This window comes from Erythrolamprus reginae, chromosome Z (genome assembly GCF_031021105.1).
Source record: "Erythrolamprus reginae isolate rEryReg1 chromosome Z, rEryReg1.hap1, whole genome shotgun sequence".
NCBI lineage: Eukaryota > Metazoa > Chordata > Lepidosauria > Squamata > Dipsadidae > Erythrolamprus > Erythrolamprus reginae.
The window spans coordinates 59,972,313-59,995,399 of record NC_091963.1 but is presented as its reverse complement, the minus strand read 5'-3'; the positions used below and the strand labels follow the sequence as shown (position 1 = coordinate 59,995,399).

The 23,087-nt window shown below is 40.9% G+C and overlaps 2 protein-coding genes across 21 annotated transcripts in view; one reads left to right on the top strand and one right to left on the bottom strand.

Annotated features, from left to right (window-relative positions):
• The window catches only part of CUL1 (cullin 1), a 128,922-nt gene extending 125,778 nt beyond the window's left edge, over positions 1 to 3,144 (top strand). For all 3 annotated transcript variants that reach the window (XM_070766814.1, XM_070766813.1, XM_070766815.1), the window contains exons 21-22: positions 192 to 305; positions 2,469 to 3,144. In XM_070766814.1, coding sequence (XP_070622915.1) covers positions 192 to 305; positions 2,469 to 2,549 — 195 coding nt within the window. In that variant the 3' untranslated portion in view covers positions 2,550 to 3,144. The remainder of the gene's footprint in view (positions 1 to 191; positions 306 to 2,468) is intronic.
• A 2,697-nt stretch (positions 3,145 to 5,841) lies between these two features.
• Positions 5,842 to 23,087, bottom strand: part of EZH2 (enhancer of zeste 2 polycomb repressive complex 2 subunit) — a 143,715-nt gene continuing 126,469 nt past the window's right edge. For all 18 annotated transcript variants that reach the window (XM_070727911.1, XM_070727913.1, XM_070727898.1 and 15 more), the window contains 8 exons: positions 21,478 to 21,518; positions 20,200 to 20,325; positions 15,916 to 16,094; positions 14,969 to 15,064; positions 7,734 to 7,815; positions 7,138 to 7,218; positions 6,964 to 7,048; positions 5,842 to 6,227 (listed from right to left, as the gene is read on the bottom strand). In XM_070727911.1, the coding sequence (XP_070584012.1) occupies positions 6,167 to 6,227; positions 6,964 to 7,048; positions 7,138 to 7,218; positions 7,734 to 7,815; positions 14,969 to 15,064; positions 15,916 to 16,094; positions 20,200 to 20,325; positions 21,478 to 21,518 (751 nt within the window). In that variant the 3' untranslated portion in view covers positions 5,842 to 6,166. The remainder of the gene's footprint in view (positions 6,228 to 6,963; positions 7,049 to 7,137; positions 7,219 to 7,733; positions 7,816 to 14,968; positions 15,065 to 15,915; positions 16,095 to 20,199; positions 20,326 to 21,477; positions 21,519 to 23,087) is intronic.

Genomic DNA, 23,087 nt, shown 5'->3' with positions numbered 1-23,087 from the left:
AGCATTCATGCATCTTCGAAATAATAATAACAACAATAATAATAATAATAATAATTTATTAGATTTGTATGCTGCCCCTCTCCGAAAACTCAGGGCAGCATACACTCACCTCTGTACATCTTTGTTGATAGTCTTTGGTAGTATTTGTTGATGAAGGATTGGGCTTTAACTCTAAATTTTGTGTATATTAGGCTGCTATTGTGAGGATTATGAAGATGAGAAAAGTCCTTAAGCATCAGCAGTTGCTTGGAGAAGTGCTTACTCAGCTTTCATCAAGATTCAAACCACGAGTCCCAGTAATAAAGGTTAGTTAAAAGCAGCAGTCTTCAGCTTTTTGACTCTGGAGACTGGCAGAGGCAGAAGGATGGAGGAGAAGGGATAGTTTTGTGTGCACCACTGTCACAAATGCATCTTTGTATGTGTTCATCCAGCATTTATGCATCCTGATTCTGGCCTGGCCTGGCACTTGGCTGTGACCCCTGATCCAAAGAATTATCTAGAAAGCAGAGGTCTTAGCTTGGCAAGGATTGATATATTCATTTGCATGAAGATTGCTTAAAAGGAAAACTTTTCTTTTAGCATATTAGAAAATATGGCATTGCGGTAGACTAAACTATTGGAAGAAAGTTATAAGTTAAACAGCAATCAGAAAAATTTAAGTAACTTAAATTACATGTTTATCTTTAAATCTTACCGTGTAGAATAGTACTTACTATTTTATAATCAAACTCAACTTTTTAGCCCTGCTTGTACTTCAATTGCCTTGAAACCCCACTACCACTCTTATCAGGTGATAAATTCAATCCTTTATTTTATAAATGCAATATACAGTGGTACCTTGTGATACGAAGCCCTCATCATACGAACTTTTCAAGATACGAACCCAGGGTTCAGAATTTTTTTGCCTCTTCTTACGAACTTTTTTCACCTTACGAACCTGCCACCGCCACTGAGATGCCCCGCCTCCGGACTTTCTTGCAAGCCAAGCGCAGGTTTTTGTGATCCTGGTATCCCCTGAGGCTCCCCTCCATGGGAAACCCCACCTCCTGACTTCCGCGTTTTTGCAATGTTGAAGGGAAATCCCAGGAGCGGAATCCCAGGATCACAAAAACGGGCTCTCTGCTGAGCAGAGTGGGGGGGACAAAAATGGGAAGAAAAGACTCATGGAGCTCAAGAGAGGAGAAAGGTATGGGGGAGATGAGGAGAGTGGGGTGGACAAAAACGGGAAGAAAAGACTCATGGAGCTCAAGGGAGGAGAAAGGTGTGGGGGAGATGAGGAGAGTGGGGTGGACAAAAACGGGAAGAAAAGACTCATGGAGCTCAAGGGAGGAGAAAGGTGTGGGGGAGATGAGGAGAGTGGGGGTGGACAAAAACGGGAGGGAGGCTCATGGAGCTCAAGGGAGGAGAACGGTGGGGAGATGAGAAGAGTGGGGTGGACAAAAACGGGAAGAAAAGACTCATGGAGCTCAAGGGAGGAGAAAGGTGTGGGGGAGATGAGGAGAGTGGGGTGCGCAAAAACGGGAGGGAAAGGCTCATGGAGCTCAAGGGAGGTGTGGGGGAGGTGAGGAGAGTGAGGTAGGCAAAAATGAGAGGGAAAGACTCATGGAGCTCAAGAGAGGAGAAAGGTGTGGGGGAGATGAGGAGAGTGGACAAAAACAGGAAAAGTCTCATGGAGCTCAAGGGAGGAGAAAGGTGTGGGGGAGATGAGGAGAGGGGTGGGCAAAAACGGGAGGGAAAGACTCATGGAGCTCAAGGGAGGAGAAAGGTGTGGGGGAGGTGAGGAGAGTGAGGTGGGCAAAAACGGGAGGGAAAGACTCGTGGAGCTCAAGGGAGGAGAAAGGTGTGGGGGAGATCAGGAGAGAGGTGGGCAAAAACGGGAAGAAAAGACTCATGGAGCTCAAGGGAGGAGAAAGGTGTGGGGGAGATGAGGAGAGTGAGGTGGGCAAAAACGGGAGGGAGACTCATGGAGCTCAAGAGAGGCTCTTTTCACCTTGCTTCGTTGGGACTCCCTCCCCCCACTCTGTTCGCCTCAGCTTTGTCTGGCCACCACTTTTTTTTTTAAGCCTTAATATTTTCGATTCTCCTAATTGGCTTGCACGCATTATTGGTTTTTCCATTGATTCCTATGGGAAACATTGTTTCATCTTACGAACTTTTCACCTTACGAACCTCGTCCCGGAACCAACTAAGTTTGTAAGACGAGGTATTACTGTATATACTTAATGAATCTTTTATGATTTTTGATACTAACAGATAACGGTTATCTGTCAGCACTAATGGTAACTAGCAGTTACCATTTCTTTTGCCTTTCCCCATGTCAATTATTTTAATGTCAAGAAAAAGAAAAGTGGTGTTTGTTTTAATATGTCCACTAGTTAAATGATTGTTAAAGCTTGCTAAATAGTGAGGATCATAAGATAAAAATGGTTAAAACATCTCAGAATAATTATTTTTCTTTCTATTTTCAGAAGTGCATTGATATTCTAATAGAGAAGGAATACTTGGAGCGGGTGGATGGTGAAAAGGACACCTACAGTTATTTGGCTTAACAATTTATAACAGCTGTCTGTGTCACTCTTAAATTGTAACAAGTTTGAAAGAGAATAAAACTTAGTCTGCTGCTGTCTGGATCTCCATTTTTATAACTAAGACCAGGATTACCATCTGCCAGTCCTACAATTATATTAGACTTGCTCAGGATTGATAACATTTCAAATTTGTAAATATGGACACCAATGCCATTTAATCTAATTTAAGAACAGAATGGAATCTAAAACCTCCTCCACTGGAGGTTGCATGCTATTGCATTTAAATCAATACATTGGCAATATAAAGAAGAGCTGTTTCCCCAGACAGCATTTATATACATTGGCAGCACTTTTGAGAGAATCTGATTTGGGCACACGTGTAATCTGCTATGAGAAATCATTTGTATAGTGTGTTTCATTTTTTAATGTGTGATAAATAAAACATTAAAAATTTCTGTACAAGTTGCATTTGGGTTATTGTTAAGTTACATGACTTTATCTTTCTTAAATGTAAATAAAAGGAGCAATGAATATGAAAGCTAGATGATCCGGGTAGTGTTTTGCTTTCAGTATTATATTATCTAGTGCCACCAAATAAAACTTTACAAAGCTCAAATTGGTCTTGATCAGTTTCCTTTGAAACAAGAGGGAAGGAATAATTAAGTACAGGTAATCTTCAATTTAAAATCATAATTTAACAAAATATTTGTTGCTAAATGGGACATTTGTGAAGTTAATTTTGTCCAATTTTATGATACTTCTTGTCAGAGTCATTAAGGGAATCATTGCACTTGTTTAGTTAGTAACACGGGTATTAAGTGAATCTGGCTTCTCCACTGACTTTTTTGTTAGGTTACAAAAGATGATCTTAAGACCCTGGGATACTAACCATTATAAATATGAATCAGTTGCCACGTTTCTGAATTTTGATCATGTGACCATAGCGTTGTTGCAATGGGTTGTAAGTACAGTGATCTCTCGATTAGCGCGGGGGTTACGTTCCAAGACCTCCCGCGCTAACCGATTTCCGCGTTATACTGGATGCGGAAGTAAAACCACCATCTGCGCATGTGCGCCATTTTTTCATGGCCGCACATGCGCAGATGGTGGAGTTTGCGTGTGGGCGGCGGGGAAGACCAAGGGAAGATTCCTTCAGCCGCCCAACAGCTGATCTGCTCCGCAGCGCGGAAGCAGCGAGGAGCCGAAGATGGGGTAAAGGCAAAGGGGAAACCCCATCTTCGGCTCCTCGCTGCTGCCGCGCTGCGGAGCGGATCAGGTGTTGGGCGGCTGAAGGAACCTTCCCTTGGTCTTCCCGCCAGATCGCTTGCCGCTTGCCAGTCCACGCCCCCCTGGATGAGCGGCCCCGCATGGCCCCAGCGCCGGACTCCGTTGCCGAACGCCGAAACCGGAAGGGGCGAGGTGGGGGAGAACGGGAGGCTCAGCATTCCGTCAGTCGCAGCGCTGGCTGTCAACTTTTCTTTTTAGCACTGGGGAGGCAAGTCAGCTCCTGCCCAGTTTTAAAAAGAAAAGTTGACAGCCAGCGCTGCGGCTGACGGAATGCTGAGCCTCCCGTTCTCCCCCACCTCGCCCCTTCCGGTTTCGGCGGTTTCGCAGCGCTGGCTGTCAACTTTGCTTTTTAGCACTGGGGAGGCAAGTCAGCTCCTGCCCAGTTTTAAAAAGAAAAGTTGACAGCCAGCGATTGTTCCGCTGCCGCCAGCATGGCCTGGCTGGCAGCGGAAGATGTAACCTTCGCAACCTCGGAGAGCTTCCTGGGCATGAAAGCTCACGAAAACCAGGAAGCTCTCTGAGGTTGCGAAGGAGCCCACGATCACTCGGCTGCAAGCGGGAGGAAGGCGAATCCCACGGGGCTGGGCTCGGTTATCCCCTCGGCTCCCCTCCTACCAGCCCCGCCGCGGAACGCTCCATTCTGTTCCCTGCCGGCCCGATTGAGCGGCCCGCGGTCTCCATTCAGGGAACAGAATGGAGCCTTCCGCGGCGGGGCTGGTAGGAGGGGAGCCGGGGGGATAACCGAGCCCAGCCCCGTGGGATTCGCCTTCCTCCCGCTTGCAGCCGAGTGATCGTGGGCTCCTTCGCAACCTCAGAGAGCTTCCTGGTTTTCGTGAGCTTTCATGCCCAGGAAGGTCTCCGAGGTTGCGAAGGAGCCCAGGATCACTTGGCTGCCGGCGGCAGGAAAACGAATGTCACGGGGCTGGGCTCGTCTCCCCCCCCATAGCAGCCCCGCCGCGGAACGCTCCATTCTGTTCCCTGCCGGCCCGATTGAGCGGCCGGCGGTCTCCATTCAGGGAACAGAATGGAGCCTTCCGCGGCGGGGCTGGGGGAGCCGAGCCCAGCCCCGTGACATTCGCTTTCCTGCCACCCGCAGCCGAGTGATCCTGGGCTCCTTCGCAACCTCGGAGAGCTTCCTGGGCATGAAAGCTCACGAAAACCAGGAAGCTCTCTGAGGTTGCGAAGGAGCCCACGATCACTCGGCTGCGGGTGGCAGGAAAGCGAATGTCACGGGGCTGGGCTCGGCTCCCCCAGCCCCGCCGCGGAAGGCTCCATTCTGTTCCCTGCCGGCCCGATTGAGCGGCCGGCGGTCTAAATAAAAAAAAAATTATTTTTTAATATTTTTTTTTAAATAATATTTTTTGAAAAACCGCGTTGCAGCGTTTCGCGCTAATCGAGAACGCGCAAGTCGAGGGACCACTGTATATATAAAAAAAAGTCATCATTTTTTTAGTGCTGCTGTAACTTTGAACGGCCATTAAGTGAACTGTTGTAAATTGAGGACTACCTGTATTCCACATATAAGAATATTTCATCTACACTTTATTGCTAAATAGTACTCTTTGTGACAGAAAATTATGTTTTTATAGTTCAGTGTAAAAAGATGAATAAAGTTCACTAGGACAAAAGAAAATAAGTTTAATTTAACAACTCTTGATGTAAAACAATTTAGGAAGATATAATGGTTAAGATACTGAACTAAAAGCAGGTTCTAGTTTTTTGCTAGGCATACAAGCAGATAGCTAACCTTGGATTAACAGCCCTTTCTCAGACCAAATCAGGCTCTGTGATAAACTAGCTGTAAAAACAAATCCCTTGTCACATCATGTGCTGATAAGATTCTCTGTAAAGACTTCATGAACATGCAAACTAATTTGGACAAACACTAAAACTGCTCTTGTGGTAAGGTGATTATTTAGGGGATCAATATTAATTTTTTCAGAGCTATTTTTGATCCAGGTTTTGTTAAAATGTTGTTAAAATTATTTATAGCACATTTCTCATGTAAAAAATACACCTTCAAATATTTTTACATTTATACATTCATCCAAGCCTTTATTTAAAGACGGCAACATACAATATGAATTCAAAGTTCAAGTATCCTTTATTCAAGGTTCAAAAAGTGTACCACACTGCATTATTGCAAAAGATTAATGGTACAAAACATGTTGCAGCTGGTGAAAAGACATTAAAAAGTTGATTTTAAAATAAAATGTCATTATAAATTACAGGTACAGTACTTTGCAAATTTTGCATTCAAAATTGCATCGATTCAGTTTTTAAAAATAAAATTGCCCATAGTAGAAACTCCTGAAGATAAGGCAGCTGTTTTATAGGCGAGGTAGTTGGTATCAAGGGATTTCCATTTCTCTTTCAATGCCTACATACTTGAGGGCATCAGCCTGACTGTATCTAGACCCCAAAAAAATAATAATTTGCATTTAATTGTTTTGAAAGCAAAGTACCCAAGAATACTATGTTGTGTACATGTACCGTGTTTCCCTGAAAATAAGACCCTGTCTTTTATTTTTTTAAAATCTTGACCTTGGCCTTATTTTGGAGACGGTATTATTTTGGGGTGTTTGGAGCAAGATGGGGCTCCTCTTGCTGTCCTACCTTATTTTGAGCTCTCTCCCTAACCCTAACGCGAGCAAATATTTTCAGGGAGGGCTTATTTTCAAGGAAGGATTTATTTTGGGGGATGTCTTATTTTTAGGGAAGCACGGTATATATTAAAAGTTTTAGCAAAAACATTTAACAATAGTAATAGTATATATTAAAAGAAAATGAGAAAAATTATAGCAAAATTATATTGGCTTCCAATCTTTGTAACTTAATTACAATTCTTTGTAATTAAGTACAATTATAATTTTAACTTTTCTCAAAGGTGGCATCATTCAATCTATTCTTCCAAATCAAAACCATAAATCATTAGTACATTTTTTATTTTTTACATAAAGGATTTCCAGTCACCCCAGAAATGAAATTGATTCTACATCCAATAATTTATGATGCTTACAATTAATAATTCTGACTGCACATATTTTTTGCAATTGTTTATTGATAAAATCTGGTAAAGGTATTCTGATAATTTACATACTGAAATGTATTATTTCCCCGATTTAGGTTTTAGTATTATTATCCCTACCTGTAATCAAAAAAGAGCTCTTCACCAGTCTGAATGGCTCTCTTAGCAAATATGCCTATTCTATGATCTCCATTAACCATCATAACTGTAAAAGAAAAAGTGAAGTTGAGGAAAGGTTTTACAAAAATCTTCTGTTAAAAAGTGAGTATGATATAATCCGGTATCAGTGTTCACCTTTTGCATAGCAGTTGGGATTGACTGAATGGTTTGCAAATCTTATTTTGTTACCCTTCCGTGTTGCATCAACCACAAAATCTAAATTAAAAACAACAGATAAATTAACAACTGCCTGAAAAGTAAGAAATATAATATTCTTAGAAAAAAATGACTTCTTCTGCAAGTGTAGCGTTGTTTATCTGTCACTTGAATTATGCTTTAATTACTGATTTGGTTTATCAACTTTTCCTGCATCATAACTCGTGATGTATGTTTTTATCTGTATTCTATCAGGTATCATATATAATAAATACATTCCGTAAAATATTACGTGTATTTTCGTCAATTAACAAGTTTCTGGTTTTTATGAAGTACCATCTTTGCTGCTCACATCTACAAATTAATCTGCTTTTTACCATTGAATTTTAGGTTTTCAATTCCTGAAAACATTTAACATTAAAATATTTTCTTCTATTAAGAACATTAAAGTTTTTGAACTTAAAATTTTAGCAATTCTTATTAGAAAACTGGAAGCAACATTAGTATTGTGGCTAATATTTGAGATAAGAAATGTAAATAAAGAAGAAGATGGTTAAAGACAGTAATATACATACCGTTATTCAAATTGAATAGAAAGCTGCACATATATTTATCATAGACTTTCCCTCTTCTGTCTGCTTCATCCTGAGAAATAATCTAAAAATAATATTTTAAAGATGTTTTTGGTAACAGGCAGAACCTGTTTTGGCATAATGGATGTTTTGACAAATAAATAAATTAAATAAATTTATTAGATTTGCATGCCGCCCTTCTCTGAAGACTCGGAGCATCTCAAAGCGAGAGAGCCATATGTTTCGTATTATTCAAAACCTGGAAAAACTTTCCTACAACCTCTAAAAATTGATTGACCCTGGAAAGGTGGTACCACAATTTGAAAACTCTTGCTGGTGTTTTGAATCCATCTTTCAAACCCTATTTTTCCCAATGCTTTGCCTTAGAATGCATGAGCCTTTTATATAAAATATAAATTTTATTCTCAGTTGTATATGAAATGTATGAACAGCATGTTGTATGGCCTTAAAATACTGTTAAATTTTGAGAGCAAGTTGCGCTTACATCAGCGGTGGGTTGCTCCCAGTTCTGCCTGGTTATTAGATGTTAGAACCGGTAGCACCGGGGGCAGGAGGCTCCGTCTACCCACATGCACAGAAGCGTCTCACGTACAAGCATGTGAAAAACAGTAGTAAAGGGTTTTAGAACCCACTACTAGCTTATACTCTTCAAAAGGCTTACTTGAATATGGCAAGCTACAAAATACAGTACTCATTTAATAGAAAACTGGTGAAGCTGTTCCTGCATCAAGCCCGTCCGGCATTTTAGTATACTTCACTTACAATTTCATCTTATTTGTTAAGATGGCCTGGAATTACCTCACCATATTTTTTAATGTCAATGGATACTAAAGATAATCTTGTAAATAACGATACTGTACAGGGCACTTCATAGTGCAACATGCCATGTTCCCATTTTAATTAAATTTAAAATTAAGAATTGGAACTTACACTGCAGCGTATTGACATCTTTACAATAATGGGGTCCACGTTATCTATAGATTAGGGTTATGCATCACTATCATACTATTTTTCTGCCTAGCAACCGAATAAAGCAGTTTTCCTATATATTTGGATCAGTTGGAAAAACTGGTGGAAAAAATTAGACTCCTGGCCCAACTGATTTTAGATGATGCCCTAATCACTTGAGGATGATTAATTTGAAATTTGAGCGATGGTGAGGAATCCTATCAAAATCAAAAGGAACGAAACCTACTTATGCAAAATCATTGTGTTCATAAGTTTACATATCCTGGTAGAATTTATGATTTCCTGGCCATTTTTCAGATAATATGAATATTAACACAAAAGCTTTCCTGTCACTCATTTATTTATTTATTTAATTAATTAATTGTATTTATATGCCACCCTAATCCGAAGATTCAGGGCGGTTTACAATACATAAAAAAGAAGAACAATACAATATAATCGGCTAAATCCAATTAATTTAAAACTAAGTGTACTAATCAATAATAATAATAATAATAATAATTTATTAGATTTGTATGCCGCCCCTTTCTGAAGACTCGGGGCGGCTCACAACAACGATAAAAACAATATTATAATGGCACAAATCTAATATTAAAAAACTAAAAACCCTATCATAATTAAAAACCAAACAGCACATACATACCAAACATAAATTATAATAAGCCTGGGGGAAAGATGTCTCAAATCCTCCATGCCTGGTGGTATAGGTGGGTCTTAAGTAGTTTACGGAAGACGAGGGTGGGAGCAGTTCTAATCTCCGGGGGGAGTTGATTCCAGAGGGCCGGGGCCGCCACAGAGAAGGCTCTTCCCTTGGGGCCCGCCAGACGACATTGTTTAGTCGATGGGACCCGGAGAAGACCAACTCTGTGGGACCTTATCGGCCGCTGGGATTCGTGTGGTAGCAGGCGGTTCCGGAGGTACTCTGGTCCAATCCCATGTAGGGCTTTAAAGGTCATGACCAACACTTTGAATTGTGACCGGAAACTGATCGGCAGCCAATGCAGGCCACGGAGTGTTGTAGGTACGTCGGCGAATCTGGGAAGCCCCACGATGGCTCTCGTGGCCGCGTTCTGTACGATCTGGAGTTTCCGAACACTTTTCAAAGGTAGCCCCATGTAGAGAGCGTTGCAGTAATCGAACCTCGAGGTGATAAGGGCATGAGTGACTGAACAAGAACTCCCTGTCCAAATAGGGCCGCAACTGGTGCACCAGGCGAACCTGGGCAAACGCCCTCCTCGCCACAGCCGAAAGATGATGTTCCAATGTTAGCTGTGGATCGAGGAGGACGCCCAAGTCGTGCACCCTCTTTGAGGGGGTCAATAGTTCCCTCCCCCCAGGATAATGGACGGACAGATGGAATTGTCTTTGGGAGGCAAGACCCACAGCCACTCCGTCTTGTCTGGGTTGACACCGATCCAGTCCCCAACAGCCTCCAGGCACCGGCACATCACTTCCACTGCTTCGTTGACTGGACATGGGGTGGAGATGTACAACTGGGTATCTTCCGCATATTGAGGATACCTCACCCCATGCCCTTGGATGATCTCACCCAGCGGTTTCATGTAGATATTAAATAGCAGGGGGGAGAGGACCGACCCCTGAGGCACCCCACAAGGGAGAGACCTAGAGGTCGACCTCTGGCCCCCCACTAACACCGACTGACCGACCGAGCGGAGAGGTAGGAGGAGAACCACTGGAGAACAGTGCCTCCCACACCCAGCCCCTCCAGTCGGCGCAGAAGGATACCATGGTTGATGGTATCGAAAGCCGCTGAGAGGTCAAGAAGCACCAGGACAGAGGACAAGCCCCTGTCCCGGGCCCGCCAGAGATCATCCATCAACGCGACCAAAGCAGTTTCCATCTGTAACCGGGCCTGAAACCCGACTGTTGAGGAGTTGGAGTGCCAGCACATTCTCAACAACCTTCCCCATAAAGGGAAGGTTGGAGACTGGACGGTAGTTATTAAGCACGGCTGGGTCCAGGGAAGGCTTCTTGAGGAGGGGGCGCACAAGTGCCTCCTTATAAGGAGCTGGAAAGGACCCCCTCCCCAAGGAGGCGGTGACAATCTCCTGGACCCAGCTCCATGTCACCTCTCGACTGGCCAAAACCAACCAAGAGGGACACGGATCCAGTAAACAGGTGGCGGAGCTCACAGCTCCAATGGCCTTGTCCACTTCATTAGGTGTCACCAAGTCAAACTCCTCCCAGACAGATGGACAAAGACGTTTAGCCCCAGTCGCCTCGACTGACTCATTGTCAGCCAATACTGCTATGCAATTGGAGTCGAGTTCCGCTCGGATCCAAGCGACTTTATCAGCGAAAAACTAGTTAAATTCCTCGGCACTGCCCTGCAAGGGTTCCCCAACTCCCCCCTCATTTAGAAGGGAGCGGGTCACCCTAAACAGAGGAGCTGGGCGAGATTCCGCTGATGCAATCAAGGCGGCATGGTACCCAGTATTGTTAAAAACCAAACATACCCACTCAAACAACAATCATACGTAACATTCATCGGCCAGGGAGCTAGGGTGTAATCATCCCAAGCCTGGTGGCATAGATGAGTCTTAAGACTTGCGGAAAGGGAGGAGGGTGGGGGCAGTATGAATCTTGGGGGGGTAGCTGTTTCCAGAGGGCCAGAACCCTCCACAGAGAAGGCTCTTCCCCTAGGCCCCGCCATGCAACATTGTTTAAATGACAGGACCTGGAGAAGGCTGACTCTGGGGGATTTCACTGGTCGTTGGGATTCATGCGGCAGAAGACGGTCCATAGGTAATGTGGCCAGGGAGCTAGGGTGTAATCATCCCAAGCCTGGTGGCATAGATGAGTCTTAAGACTTGCGGAAAGGGAGGAGGGTGGGGGCAGTATGAATCTTGGGGGGGGTAGCTGTTTCCAGAGGGCCAGAACCCTCCACAGAGAAGGCTCTTCCCCTAGGCCCCGCCATGCAACATTGTTTAAATGACAGGACCTGGAGAAGGCTGGCTCTGGGGGATTTCACTGGTCGTTGGGATTCATGCGGCAGAAGACGGTCCATAGGTAATGTGGCCCGATACCACGTGGAGCTTTCTAGGTCATTACCAACACTTTGAATTGCATCCGGAAAACAGTTGGCAACCAATGCAGTCTGCGGAGTGTTGGAGAAATATAGGCATATCTAGGAAGGTCTATGGATGCTCGTGTGCCTGTGTTTTGCACTAACTCATGGTCATTTATTGCCATTTATTAGCCATCAACTGTGTTCACTTTTTTTAATCACAATGACAACAGAAACTACCCAAATGATCCTGATCAAAGTTCACATAATCCAGTTATTAATATGATGTGTTGCCTCCTTTAACATCAATGACAACTTGAAGTCTTGTGTAGTGCAGCTGGCTGAAGCGTAGATATCAGAGGGTTGTTGTTAATGGCGAGTATTCTGAGCAGAGACTGGTTACAAGCGGTGTGCCACAAGGTTCTTTTTATTCTTTTTAATATCTTTGTGAGTAACGTAGGGGAAGATTTGGTAGGGAAGGTTTGCCTATTTGCCGATGACTAAAGTGTTCAATAGGGTTGATATTCCTGGAAGTGTCTGTAATATGGCAAATTATTTAGCTTTACTAGATAAGTGGTCAAAGCAATTGAAACTGCAGTTTAATGTTTCCAAATGTAAAATAATGCACTTGGGCAAAAGGAATCCTCAATCTGAGTATTGTATTGGCAGTTCTGCACTAGTAAAAAACTTCAGAAGAGAAGGATTTAGGGGTAGTGATTTCTGACAGTCTCAAAATGGGCGAACAATGCAGTCAGGCGGTAGGGAAAGCAAGTAGAATGTAGCAAGTAGAAGATCTTAAGCATAAAACTTATCAGGAAAGACTTAATGAAGGGGGCAAAATCTGAGGTTAGTTGGGGGAAAGATCACAAATAACATGAGAAAATATTATTTTACTGAAAGAGTATTTAAACATGCCTAAGATAAATATATATCCATCCTAAGATAAAATACAGGAAATATTATAAAGGCAGACTAGATGGACCATGAGGTCTTTTTCTGCTGTCAGTCTTCTATGTTTCTATGTAGTATGTGTGGATGAAGCTCTTTATCTTGTCAGATGATAAAGTTGCCCATTCTTGGCAAAAAGCCTCTAGATCATGTAATTCTTGGGCTAGCTTCCATGCTGCTGAATGGAAATTGTCCTCCAGTATCTTGATAATATACTGCATTCATCGTGCCATCAAATTTTCGGTGCCTTTGTAGCTCACACATCCCCAGCGTATCAGTGATCCACCTCCATGTTTCTTGGGGCGTGCATAAGTGCACCAGTGTGCCTTCCATCCCCTGTTCTAATGTCTCTCCCACTCATATCATGTATATAAACATTGTTATATCTTTGTATACTACCAATATGTACTTGACAAAAATAAATAAATAATAAACAGTAGGGATGGTGTACTTTTCACTATAGGCCTTGCTGACTCCTCCAAATGTAGCATCTTTGGTTGTGGCCGAAAAGCTCAATTTTGGTCTCATCCCTCCAAGTGACTTTTTGCCAGAAGGTTTGAGGCTTGTCTGTGCTGTTTGGTGTACTGAAAGTGGGAGACTTTGTGGCATTTGCATAGTAATGGCTTTCTTCTGGCAAATTGACCCATGTAGCCCATCTTTCTTCAAGTGCCTCCTTATTGTGCATCTTGCAACAACCACATGTTTTCAGAGTGTGCTGTATTTCACCTGAAGTTATTTGTGAGTTTCTCTTTGCATCCTGAACAATTTTTCTGGCAATTGTGGCTAACAGTTTAGTAAGTCTACCTGACTGTGGTTTGGTTTCAATGGAATCCCTCATTTTCCACTCCTTGATTAGAGTTTGAACACTGCTAATCGGCATTCTCAATTCATTGGATATCTTTTTATATTCCTTTACTATTGTATACAGTTCAACTATCTTTTCCCACAGATCCTTTGAAATTTTCCTCCCCTGACTCAGAATACAGACATGACAGTGCAGTGGATGAAAGAAGCAAGGGTCTGTTAGGAGGCCAGAAACAGATCACAGGCAAGGATGGTTACCTTTAATAGCAATTCACACCCCTTTGTGCCAACCAGGATGCATATTATCAGGTCAAAAGCAACAGGGTATGTAAGTTTTTGATCAGGGCCATTTGAGTAGTTTCCGTTGTCATTATGATTGAGAAAGAATAAACACAGTTGATAGTCAAACACTAACCATGAGTGACAGAAAGGTGTTCATATTATCATTCATATTCTTAGTTAGTCAAACACTAACCATGAGTGACAGAAAGGTGTTCGTGTTATCATTCATATTCTTTGAAAAATGGCCAGGAAATCATAAATTTTGCCAGGGTATATAAACTTATGAGCACAACTGTAAGCTTATACAGAGAGGTTTCTAGTAATTTTATGCAGAGAGGGGTCAATAAAATTATTTTTATAATTACAGTACTTGAATATTGAGAATGAGGGAGATATCTCCATCTGTGTGTCTATTTCTGCTTCTCTATTTGTGTCATTCTTATGGAGCTATTTTTTGTGTTTCTCAGAGGAAAAAACAGATTTGAAATACAGTGGTCCCTCAATTTTCGCGGGTTCAAACTTCGCGAAACAGCTATACCACGGTTTTTCAAAAATATTAATTAAAAAATACTTTGCGGGTTTTTTCCCCTATACCACGGTTTCCCCCGCCCGATGACATCATACGTCATCACCAAGCTTTCATCCACCTTTAATAAATATTTTTTTAAATAAACTTTAATAAATAAACATGGTGAGTAATAATCTAAATGGTTGCTAAGGGAATGAGAAATTGCAGTTTAGGGGTTTAAAGTGTTAAGGGAAGGCTTGTGATACTGTTCATAGCCAAAAATAGTGTATTTACTTCCGCATCTCTACTTCGCGGAAATTCGACTTTCGCGGGCGGTCTCGGAACGTATCCCCAGCGAAAATCGATGGAACACTGTATTCCCAAACTTTTATTCTTGAAACTATCAATTATTAGCAACATCCTTTCAAATTATTATATCTATATAACTTCTAAATCTAGGGATATTTTGTTTCTGTATATTAGAATGCAGAGTATTTTTTCTTAAAATATCATCCAATTCCCCTTCTCCCCATGTATACAACATTCTTCAAAACTCTTCATGCACACCAAATAACATGCTCTTTCATATAGATGTTATAGATCCATCATCTCTCCCACATTACTTATTTATAAAAACATACAATTGACAATAATTTGGTGTAAAACAGTTCTTCTTACCTCGCCACAATATTCAGAGATGAATTCATTTTTCTGCACTGGATCCTTAATGAAAATCCCCCAGCCTGCCACATCCGAAGGTGCTAGCAGCAGATGCTAGCAGAATAAAAAAGCACTTGCTTTTTTAATTAACGCCAATAAAACTAAAAGATACTTAATTCTAACAAAATACATAGTATGCAATATTAAAAGCATCAAAAAATAAAAGTAGTTAGCTAACAATAAATGATTTTGGTTTTAGTGCTTGTTCATATAATTAGTGAATTTCTGACATGTGGACTCAGACGTTCACATAAAATATAGTTTTGAAACACAAAGTGATCTTCCATTGAATCCGCATCAGAGTAATCTTTATCCCACCCCAATTTTTCTTGAGTCTTTTGAAACTTTGTATCAGCCTAAATGCAGGTATTTCAAAAATGCAAAGGCATCAAGTGAGGCAGGTATGTGTCAATTAAAATTATACCTCATACAGGAGTAGCATTTCACTCAAAGCTTATCTATTTTGTGTCACTGCTACTGTATTATCTACAAGATAATTCTGTACAAGTTCATTAACATGAATAGAATCGGAATAAGAACAATTTCCATGTTAGAACAGTGTTTCAGATAGCTGATCAGACAAGCTACAATACAAACATTTGATAACTTGAACTTCCAATAGCGTGTGTAAACTGCATTGAGAATATGCAATTTCTGAATATACGGCTTCACACATCCTGTAGTTGCAAACATGAAGTAATAAAACTAGAATGATTTACAATGCTAACAAAAAACACAGATGATTCTCTAACAAAGTAATATAAATCAGGGAGCAGGTTATCTAAAAAATATCTTCCACTTTCTTGAAGAAGAATGCTCAAGGCATCCATGCTCTATACATTTGCAAAAATGCCTATCATGAGCAAAGATAAAATGTGTCTTCTGTTCATAAAAAGATGAATCACCTTTTTGGACCCTCGTTGAATGCTGCAGTTCTTGCAAGAGACATTTTTGCTATCCCAATGATCAGCTGCTCCACATGTCAAACAGAGATCTGGGTCACACTCACGTACAGCTAAGTAGCAAGGACACTGCTTTGTATTGCATTGTGCTTTACAACGGCATCCAGGAAACCTATTTTGGCCTTTAAAAAGAAAAATGAAAACAGAATCAATGTATTTAACTCCTGTTACAAACTACTGGATTGCTCAGGACTTTGTTTAGTTTAAGATGCCAGGCAACTCAAAGAGCTTCAAGTAAACCATGGCATTACATATCTGGAGGTTACTTATCTAAACAGTTCAGGTAGTAGCATGTACAAGCAGCTTATATATTTTACTTATGTTATTTAAAATACTGTCTATTCAAACTGCAGTGTTATCAGTAAAGCTTTGGGACAATCCCCTTTGAAATTTTCATTCTCCATAAATTATTTGTGACAAAAATTCTATATGCTGCAAAAGATCTGGGGATCTATAGCAGGAACTCCTTCAGAATCATTTTCAAAAATCAAAGCTAACTTAAATGTAGGAGTGTAGTAGATATAGGATGTAGAACAAAGAAATGGCTAGGGACCACAGGTGGGATTCAACCAGTTCTCACTGGTTAGGCTGAATTGTTAGTAAATTGTTTATGCAGTTTGGAGAATTGGTTAAAAATAAAGTGCAAGACAGGGATTTTTTTCCTCTCTCCCTTCAGTTAATAGCTCCACTTAACAGTTGCAGCTGGAATGCAGCCAATACCTGCTGAATCAATTCAATAAACAACATAAACTGACAGGATTAAGGTAGGGAAACCCATCAATAACCAATTGAGGGATGGTATTAACCTCTTCTCTTCAGGAAGAAGGACAGGATTACAAAGATTTTCATTATAAAGTATTAAGTAACACTTCTGTGATCAGCTGATACTCTCTGGAGTTTCCCAAGACCTTTTATAGTGGCTGCAGTGTTGGCTATTTCTTGTTTCTTCTTGGAGGAAAAAATACAGGAGGGGACAATAATGCAGCTTGATCATACAGGCTGTGAATTCAATGTGTGTGTGGTCCAGCCAGCTAAATGGCTTCTGCTGTGAAACATCCAATTTAGAACATAGAGAAGATAGAATAGAGTTGGAAGAGTTAATGGCTTTTGGCAGCATGCCCAGACTTTCAGTTAACCTGAACAGTTGCTCTTAGTTTCTTCTCAGCTGCAGTGTTGGCTTTGGGGTTGACTTTTTTAAAAAGGAGAATGACTGTTTAAAATTTTTTTGCATTGTTTTAGTGGCTTCTGGCATTGTCCTTTTGGGGTGCACTTCCCTCACTCAGTGATGAAGGCAAGTTATTCCACTCGTTGATTGGTCTCACTCTTAGGAAATTTCTCCTTAGTCCTAGGTTGCTTCCCTTTTTGGTTAGTTTCCATCCATTGTTTCATATTGTGCATTTTGGTGCTTTGGAAAATAGATTTGACTACCTCATTTTTGTAGGAGCCTCTCAAATTTCCTGAGAGAACAATCAGTGGAACAATTTGCCTCCAGAAGTTGTAAATGCTCCAAAACTGGAAGTTTTTTTAATAAGATACAGGATAATCATTTATCTGAAATGGTGTAGGGATTCTTGCCTAAGCAGGGGATTGGACTAGAAGACCTCCAAGGTCCTTTCCAACATTGTTATTCTATTCTAGATACTGGAATAGTGCTATTTTATTGTGAGTTGGACTAAGGCAATATTTCCTAAGGGTGAGACCAATCAAGTTGGTCATGCCCACCTAATTACATGACCCATTTCCCACAGATAACACCAGGAGCCACAAAACCTGGGTAGGTGTTGTTGGGGGGGAAGGTGGTGGTTGTGAGAGTGACATTGATTTGGCCACATCCACCCACTCACATGACCACTAAGCCACACCCACATAACAGGTAGTTTAAAAAATTGAATCCCACCACTACTCAGGACATAACAAAAATGAAATGAGATTTATATGTAATTCAATTTTTTATACATGCAAATAATATTCCTTATAGTTAAAAAATCCTTTGCACCAAAATTATAGTTCTATGACAAAATTTTGAAGTGCTATACAGTTTTCCTAGAGCTGGATAGAGCTGGATATGGTCCAAGGCCTGTCTGCTTCTATGAATCAGGGGATTGGACTTTAGAATATTCTTTATAAATTTCTTTATAAATATCTTCTCTGAAAGAATACAAAATAAGATCCTTCTGGGATTTTATTCATTATTACTGATCTTCATGAAAAAAATTGGGAGTTTCTTTTCACAGTCATTCATGCCACCTTATGGCTCGATTACTTCAATGCAATACCTTTAAAGAATGTTCGGACACTGCAGCTAGTCCAATGTGCAGCCATGCAAGCAGTTATGGGCCTACCATCACTCCGTGAGCTGCATTGGCTATCAGTAGATCTCCGAACGCAATTTACAATGTTGGTTATTATTTATAAAGCCCTACATGGCTTAGGACCAGACTACTTATGGGAGTATCTCCTTCCTCATGTATCCCAGTGGCTGGTAGATCCCACAGAGTAGGCCTTCTCCATGTCCCATCAGCCAAGCGATGTCATCTGATGGAGCTTATGGGGCAGAGCCTTCTCTGTGGCGGTTCTGGTTCTTTGGAACCAACTCCCTCCAAAGATTTGCACTGCCCCCACCCTCCCGGGCTTTCAAAAGATTTAAAAACACACAATGCAGGCCTGGGGCCATTGTGAGCTGACACTCTGCTCTGGTCGAATAGTATGACTGTAATGGGATGAAGTTGGTTGAATGATTTTAAATATTTTGGGTTTTTAAGATTAGTTTTTTAAATATTTGGATTTTCAAATGTAGCTTTTAGAGTTGGATTTTAAAGCTGTCTATTTTGTATTCTTCTTATGCCCTGAGTCCCCTAGAGAAAGAGGGCCTAGAAATCTAAACGAACGAACGAACGAATGAATGAATGAAAGAAATAATTTTAAAAGAACAGAAGTATGGGGGGGGGGGGACTATTGGCCTGGGAAATGTTAATGGCTGTATCACTGACACAATAACTGCCTGTTTTAAATGAATTTTATCTACAATTTAAGTAAAAAAACAGAACATAGACTCATAGAGCTGTAAGAGACCTCAGAAGTCTTCTAGTCCAATCCCGTTCAAGGCCAAAATCTTATAATAATGATGGCGAATCTTTTTTGGTTCGTGTGCCAAAAGGGTGTGTGTTAGCATGCACACACGTGTCCACACCCATTCCCTGCACCCCATGCATGTGGACCCTCCGCACTGCCACTGAGAATGTAGAGCCGGGGTGGCGCAGCAGGTAGAGGCCAATGAAGCTGACTGTAGATCTGAAGGTCAGAGGTTCAAATCTCATCACTGGCTTAAGGTTGATTCAGCCTTCCGAGGTGGGTAAAATGAAGAACCGGATTGTGGGGGCAATATGCTGGCTCTGTTAAAAAATGCTATTGCTAACATGTTGTAAGCCGCCCTGAGTCTAAGGAGAAGGGCGGCATAAAAATTGAATAAATTATAATAAATAAAATGAATAAATAAATGTGCACACACACACACACACACACACACGCATGCATGCATACAGGCCTCACTGAAACCTGGGACAGTGAAAAAATGGGCAAACAAGCAAACCAGAAGTTTGGAAAAATGGACTTCAGAGTGTCCATTGTGCTGCTTTTCACACTCTGCAGCCTTCCGATATAGCTCCAATATAGCTTCACCATCACAGCCTTATAGCATACCAGTTAAATAGTTGTCTAATCTGTTTTTGAAACAACTAACCTAACATTGAGTATTTTTTAGAAAATCCATTTTTTTTCTGAATGATTATCTGTCCAGTCTCCTTCCTCTGACAGGCTAAACTTAATATCATAATTTCTGATTTCAGGGCTATTGGGTTTTTGTTTTTTTTAATATAACAGCTCCAAACCAAAACCCAAAGAAAAAAATACAGCTAACTAGACAGGGAGTATGGAATGAAATAGATAAGAGCTTTAAACATTTGCCCCTAGTATACTTTCAATTAGGGATCATTCTGTCTTGAATCTTCTATCATATTCTATCACTGGGAGAAAACTTCACAACTGCACCAAAAAAAGCAAATTGTGAATCTTCTTTTTCCAATTCCTGCCAAAAAATCTCACCAGATGTTTTTCAAATCAAAGTGAATTATTAAACTTTGTTAAGCTTCTCACAAGAATGGCTTTAAATCTTCATCAGTGAGACGTCTTGTTCAAATCATATTAAAATGAAATTTCCCCAATACTTACATTCTGAACTGCACTGACAGAACTTTTCACAAAAGTTCTGTGCAATGACACACGGACATGAATTGTCACAAGGTTGGCGTGGATGATCACATGGTTGGTAATTGTAAACATGATTAGATGATCCATCTGAACAACAACAAATGTAGACATTATTAAGGACAAACAAAATAATATAAATAATATATTTTGAGCCAAATAATTACCATATTTTTCAGTGTATAAGACACACCCTTTTCCTCCCTAAAAGAGGCTGATAATTAGGGTACATCTTATACTCTGAAGGTAGCTATTTTTTTTTCCAGCCCTAACTAGCTGCTAACGATCTTTCCAGCTCTTACCTTGCAGGCTCTTTCATTGTTTCTCTCTGTGAAGAATGTTTTCCAAGCCCTAAGTCTTTGCAGGGTTTGCTTCATTACTCTAACTTGCACTGAGTAAGTTTCTTTCCAGCCCTAACTAGGTGCTAATAATTTCCCCAGCTCTTACCTACTTGCAACATCTTTCATTGTTACTCTCTGAAAAGAATGTATTCCAAGCCCTAAGTCTTTGCAGGGTTTTTTACATTGCTCTACTTGCTCAGACTGTTTCTTTCCAGGTACTAATGATGTTCCCAGCTCTTTCATTGTTACTCTCCCAGAATAATTTTTTTTAGCCCTTAACCAGGAGATAAAATAATGTACTGAAGCTGACCAGATGAAGGATGCTAGCTAGATGAATACCTAGTAAGCAGATTCTTTTCCCTATTTTCCTCTCCAAAAACTAAGGTGCGTCTTATACTCCTAAAACTACGTACATAAAACTCCTGCACATGTTTTCAATAATTAGTGAAAGATAAGAGAAATAATGTAAATTTAACAAAACAGAATCTTTTAGTATTCCTATCTTTCCCTGTGTTGAGCCAAACGAGCAATATGGAAAAGGTATTTTTGGATGTCTCCTGATACAAGAATTATAAAGACACACTCTATTACTGTTTGTCTACTGTAAATTTTTTTGGGGAAAATAATGTTTCATGTTCTGGAAGTGGATCAAGCCCAAAATCTTCCAACTTCTCTGCTATATCTTTAGAACTGGGAAAATACTATACTGAGGCTAGAGTCAGTATAACGTCTATTTCTCCTATGTAGGATAATTAAATCAAGATAGCTTTCTGACTTAAACTAAACTAAAATACCCTTCAGGACAAAATGTCTCCATACACACACTGGAACCACTTGCTTATAAAAATTTACAGGATAACAAACAAAAACAATTTCAGGATGTAAGTTTAAAGATGCTAACCCTTCTTTAGCTGTATTTTTCTGCAATGAGCAGCCCATAGTCTATAAAAAGAAAAACATATAATATAGTTAATAGATTTTTTACATAAAAATGCATCAAATTCAAGCTGAATTTTAAGAAATACATTTTGATATTTTGTATCACTCTCAGAAGCAAGTATCATAATATCACTTACGACTGCATTATTAAAAATATACTAATCAGTGAATTCATTCTCTTGCAAAAGATGTTTCAGCTGTGGCGAAGGGGGCGTTTGCCCAGGTTCGCCTGGTGCACCAGTTGCAGCCCTATCTGGACCGGGAGTCACTGCTCACAGTCACTCATGCCCTCATCACCTCGAGGTTCGACTACTGTAATGCTCTCTACATGGGGCTACCTTTGAAGAGTGTTTGGAAACTTCAGATCGTGCAGAATGCAGCTGCGAGAGCAATCATGGACTTCCCTAGGTATGCCCATGTTTCACCAACACTACGCAGTCTGCATTGTTTGCCGATCAGTTTCCGGTCACAATTCAAAGTGTTGGTTATGACCTATAAAGCCCTTCATGGCATCAAACCAGAATATCTCCGGGACCGCCTTCTGCCGCACGAATCCCAGCGACCAGTTAGGTCCCACAGTGTTGGCCTTCTCCGGGTCCCGTCAACTAAACAATGTCGTCTGGCGGGACCCAGGGGAAGAGCATTCTCTGTGGCGGCCCCAACCCTCTGGAACCAGCTCCCCCCAGAGATCAGGATTGCCCCCACCCTTCTTGCCTTTCGTAAACTTCTTAAAACCCACATCTGCCGTCAGGCATGGGGGAATTTAGATAGTTTCCCCAAGCCTATATAGTTTATGTATGGTATGTTGTGTGCATGTTTTTTAAATTATGGGTTTTTAGTTTTTAAATATTAGATTTGTATTGTACATTGTTTTCTATTACTGCTGTGAGCCGCCCCGAGTGTATGGAGAGAGGCGGCATACAAATTTAATAAATAATAATTAATAATAATGAAGAAAATATTGAAGGTCAGTTGGTGATGGTGCCTGGATTAGATCTGTTGGAGAAGGCTGCTTCTCACCCTTGGAATCTCTAGGGTGTTTGGAGCTACTTGCAGGACAGCTGTTTTGCAGTCTACTGTGAATGCTTCCGAGGTATTCAGCTTCATACTGCATTGAAATTTCCCCAACATTTAAAAGCATAGATTTTTTTTGGGGGGGGGGGGGCGGCAGATGGGTGGAGTTGCAGCATTCCTGTGACCACACATAGATGTAGGCATACTTTCAGGTACCTGAACTCTGATTACATGATTGCTTGGGAAAGGTGTGTGCAACAGACATAATTTCAGGCACAGATTGTATGTCCATTTGCTCAGCACCATTACAATTCCAAATGGCCATTGAATGAACATTTGTAAATCAAGAACTACCTGCATAGGTCAAACAGAATGGCTGGCTCTGACCTTTCAAATCATTCACAACATACACTGCTTGGATGGAGACAATGTTTTAACCCACAGAACACTGATTAGATAGAAATGCTTTCAGCTTCATATTACTACCCAACTACAACCCCCCCTCCCCCAAGATATAAACATTTTTGGGTAGAAAGAAATTAGATTTTATGTGGGTGG